General features: G+C 40.9%; 1 protein-coding gene across 1 annotated transcript in view; it reads left to right on the top strand.

Annotated features, from left to right (window-relative positions):
• Positions 1-309, top strand: part of FUBP3 (far upstream element (FUSE) binding protein 3) — a gene marked incomplete at its 5' end in the record, with an annotated part of 32,361 nt that extends 32,052 nt beyond the window's left edge. Inside the window, one exon of the mRNA XM_010284889.1 lies at positions 80-309. Within this exon, the coding sequence (XP_010283191.1) occupies positions 80-88 (9 nt within the window). The remainder of the gene's footprint in view (positions 1-79) is intronic.
• Positions 310-2,841: the final 2,532 nt, after the last annotated feature.

The raw sequence follows: 2,841 nt of genomic DNA, 5'->3' as shown, positions 1-2,841 counted from the left end.
GGGGAGGAGGTTTCGACAGCTTTAAGAATTTGCTGCTGCCGAGTAACTTTTCTTTTCCTTTCCCCCCGTCTCTCTCTAGGAGCAGTAGAACAAGGTCCTCGTGGCAATTTTTTTTTCTTGAAATCATTGTGGAAGAAAACCTTTTTGTAACAGAGGTTTCTAGATTTGCAACATTTTGATGAAGACTTTTCTGTTTGTTTGTGAAACACTAGCTGTAGGATAATCTATACTGAACTTTTCTAAGAATCAGGAACAATTAGTAATGTACTAAACTTATGGACATGCTGGTAATTTTGTTTCCAAATTTGTTTTTAAAAAAAAAAAAAACAACAAAACTCCGGGATTCTTTTTGGAGAGAAGCCAGAGAATTTACAGGCACCAAAACGCACCCCAGAGCTGTGACATTTCAACATGTGGGTTTTTTGTGTGTTTTTTTTTTTTCCTTCTAATTTTCGATCTTTTCTGTTGCAACAGAAAGAGTGGCTTGGAAGTCTTAGGTGGTATGTAACAAATCCTAAAAAGAAAAAAAAAAATTTTTAAACAGTATTTAAATATTCTTAAATATGTAAATTCATTAAATGTTTTACTTCTAATTTCTTGTATCTTGGCTGTCTTTGATTTTATTGCATTTTTTAAAAACTGAACTATGATATGTATTGTAATTAATTATGTGAATTCTGTATTGAGACAGTTACTGTTTTGCTGTCAGGCAAGTTATGGGCGGGGGGGCATTTTGTAGGGTTTGTATAATTTCTAGAGTCTAAAGGGGTAATATAAAAACGTGTTAATTTTTTTAGCAATACATTTTTTCATGTCTCCATTGCTAGTTGCATTTATGTATCTAAGACCTCCAAGCTTGTTTTAAAAAAAAAAAAAAAAAAACCAAAACAAAAAAAGAAAAAACTTTCCTCTATGCTCTCAGAAATATAAATACTGTTATTTTTAATATTAAAATGAATCTGCTATTAGTACCTTTAACAAACACTGTGGAACATAAAACCATATAAAAGGTAGTAACTATTTTTTAATTCCAAGGTGTTTTTTGCTTTTTCATTTCTTTTAAATATTTTCTTATCTAATATTTGTCAAATTACCTAGAGAAATAAATGAATCTAGTATTAACCACAGTATGCGCTAAATAATTTTGATTTAATAAAAGGGATAATATGATTTCCAATGTTTACTGTAGTGTTTCTTGTACAGATAACAGTGTATTTTTAAAGGAAAAACGGAATTGAAGCTATTTTTTCTTGCATTTTTAATTGCCCTGCGGGACATTCCGTTTTGAAATGTACTGAAGTTACTGTTCTTGGGTTCTTTCCTTATTTTTCCTTATGCTTGAAATGTCTAACTATAAAGAAACGCAATTGGATAATGTTGAGCATGGTGTTTAAAAAAAAAAAGTGTTCTTTTTATTTGACTGACAGTTGCATTTTACACTCTATATAATAAAATTTCCACAAGGTGTCTTGTGGGTGAAGTATTTCCAGTCTGTTTTACTCGGTTTGCTCCCTCTCGGCTCGCCCAGGTCCCCGTGCAGCCCCCAGACCCCCGGCTCCTCTCGCCTTCGTGCTCGCGCCGTGTCGCCCGAGCGGTGTGGGATGAGCAGCAAAGTCAGCCTGAGCCTTAATTCTAGTGCAGCTCTATTAATGTCACGTCGAAGCGTCTCTTGGCACCGTGCCACTGAGGATTTCCACAGTGAGGTGCTGCGAATGGGAGCCGTTTGGGCCGGAAGGATCTGTTTTAATAAAGGGAAGCTTTCTATAAGCCAGAGGCGCACGGCTCTGCAGCCGTATAAACGTTTTATTGCTTGTCGAGGAGGCGGCAGCCCCTGGTTTTTAATACTCTGAACTTGTTGCTCTTCTACAACTTGGTCTTTGCGGCTGAATCCGTCCGGGACTCGCCCTGCGCCCTCCCCGCAGACGGGGTTGCTGGAGCCGCGCTGGCCCGGGGCGGGAGAGGGACGTGGCCCTGGCCCTTCCCATCTACTACGTGACGGAGCGGTAACTTTTAGTTGTAGCCAGGCCAAGTTTGGTGATGACTCTAGCCCCTTCAGAGATCCCTTTCTTGTATTAAAAAAAAGTGAGTTTTGTGCTCCTCCAACTCCAGTAGCTCCGTCCGCCGCCCCCAGCCAGCTGTAGGGCTTTACAGACGGGGGAGGGAGGGAGGAGGGAAGATCCCATCTGCAAAGCGGGGAGCGGGAGGCATGTTGAGAGCCGGAAGAAAAGGAGATGTAGCATCTCTAAATATACCTCCAGAGAATCAAGAGAGACATTGAAAGATGGGATAGTAAAAGCCACTTGGAAAGAGGGGAGCGGGGGGAAAAAATGGCTAGAGGAGGGCATAAAGGCTGCTGATGGGAATTGGGAGCGGGCATTACCGAGAAGACTTCCTTCTAATTCATCTTCCAAGCTCTGTGCCAAAACAGCATTTGGCATGGTTCACAGGGAGCAATTGTGTGATAATGAACCCTAAGGTGTCCCTTAATTGAAGACTGAGTATTACAGATTGTGCCAATAGTCGTAAATGGCACAGGATTGTGGGAGGATGCATTTTCTTAAATGTATCTGTAAGTACAGATTAGCGAGTCTCCCCAGTGAAATACCCATACTATAAATTATGGAAATATCTCTTTCTGATGCAACCTTCTATCGAGGGGGTGGGGCAGCAAAAGAAATAGTTTGCAAGCCTTTGAAATTTGGCCCGTCATTAAGATGGTGCCTGCAAAGCTGGGTTTTCATCAGCAGTCTGGTGTCCTGGAAGGCTAAAGTGCTTGAAACGCTCCCAAGTTCAGCAATTTGTTTTCCATTATTGCTGCCTGCTCGGGGCCGGGGGGCCGCA

The sequence above is a fragment of the Phaethon lepturus genome, unplaced genomic scaffold (genome assembly GCF_000687285.1).
Source record: "Phaethon lepturus isolate BGI_N335 unplaced genomic scaffold, ASM68728v1 scaffold8774, whole genome shotgun sequence".
In the NCBI taxonomy this organism is placed as follows: Eukaryota; Metazoa; Chordata; class Aves; order Phaethontiformes; family Phaethontidae; genus Phaethon; species Phaethon lepturus.
Note: the sequence above shows the minus strand (reverse complement) of the source record. Positions and strands in the feature narration are given on the sequence as shown.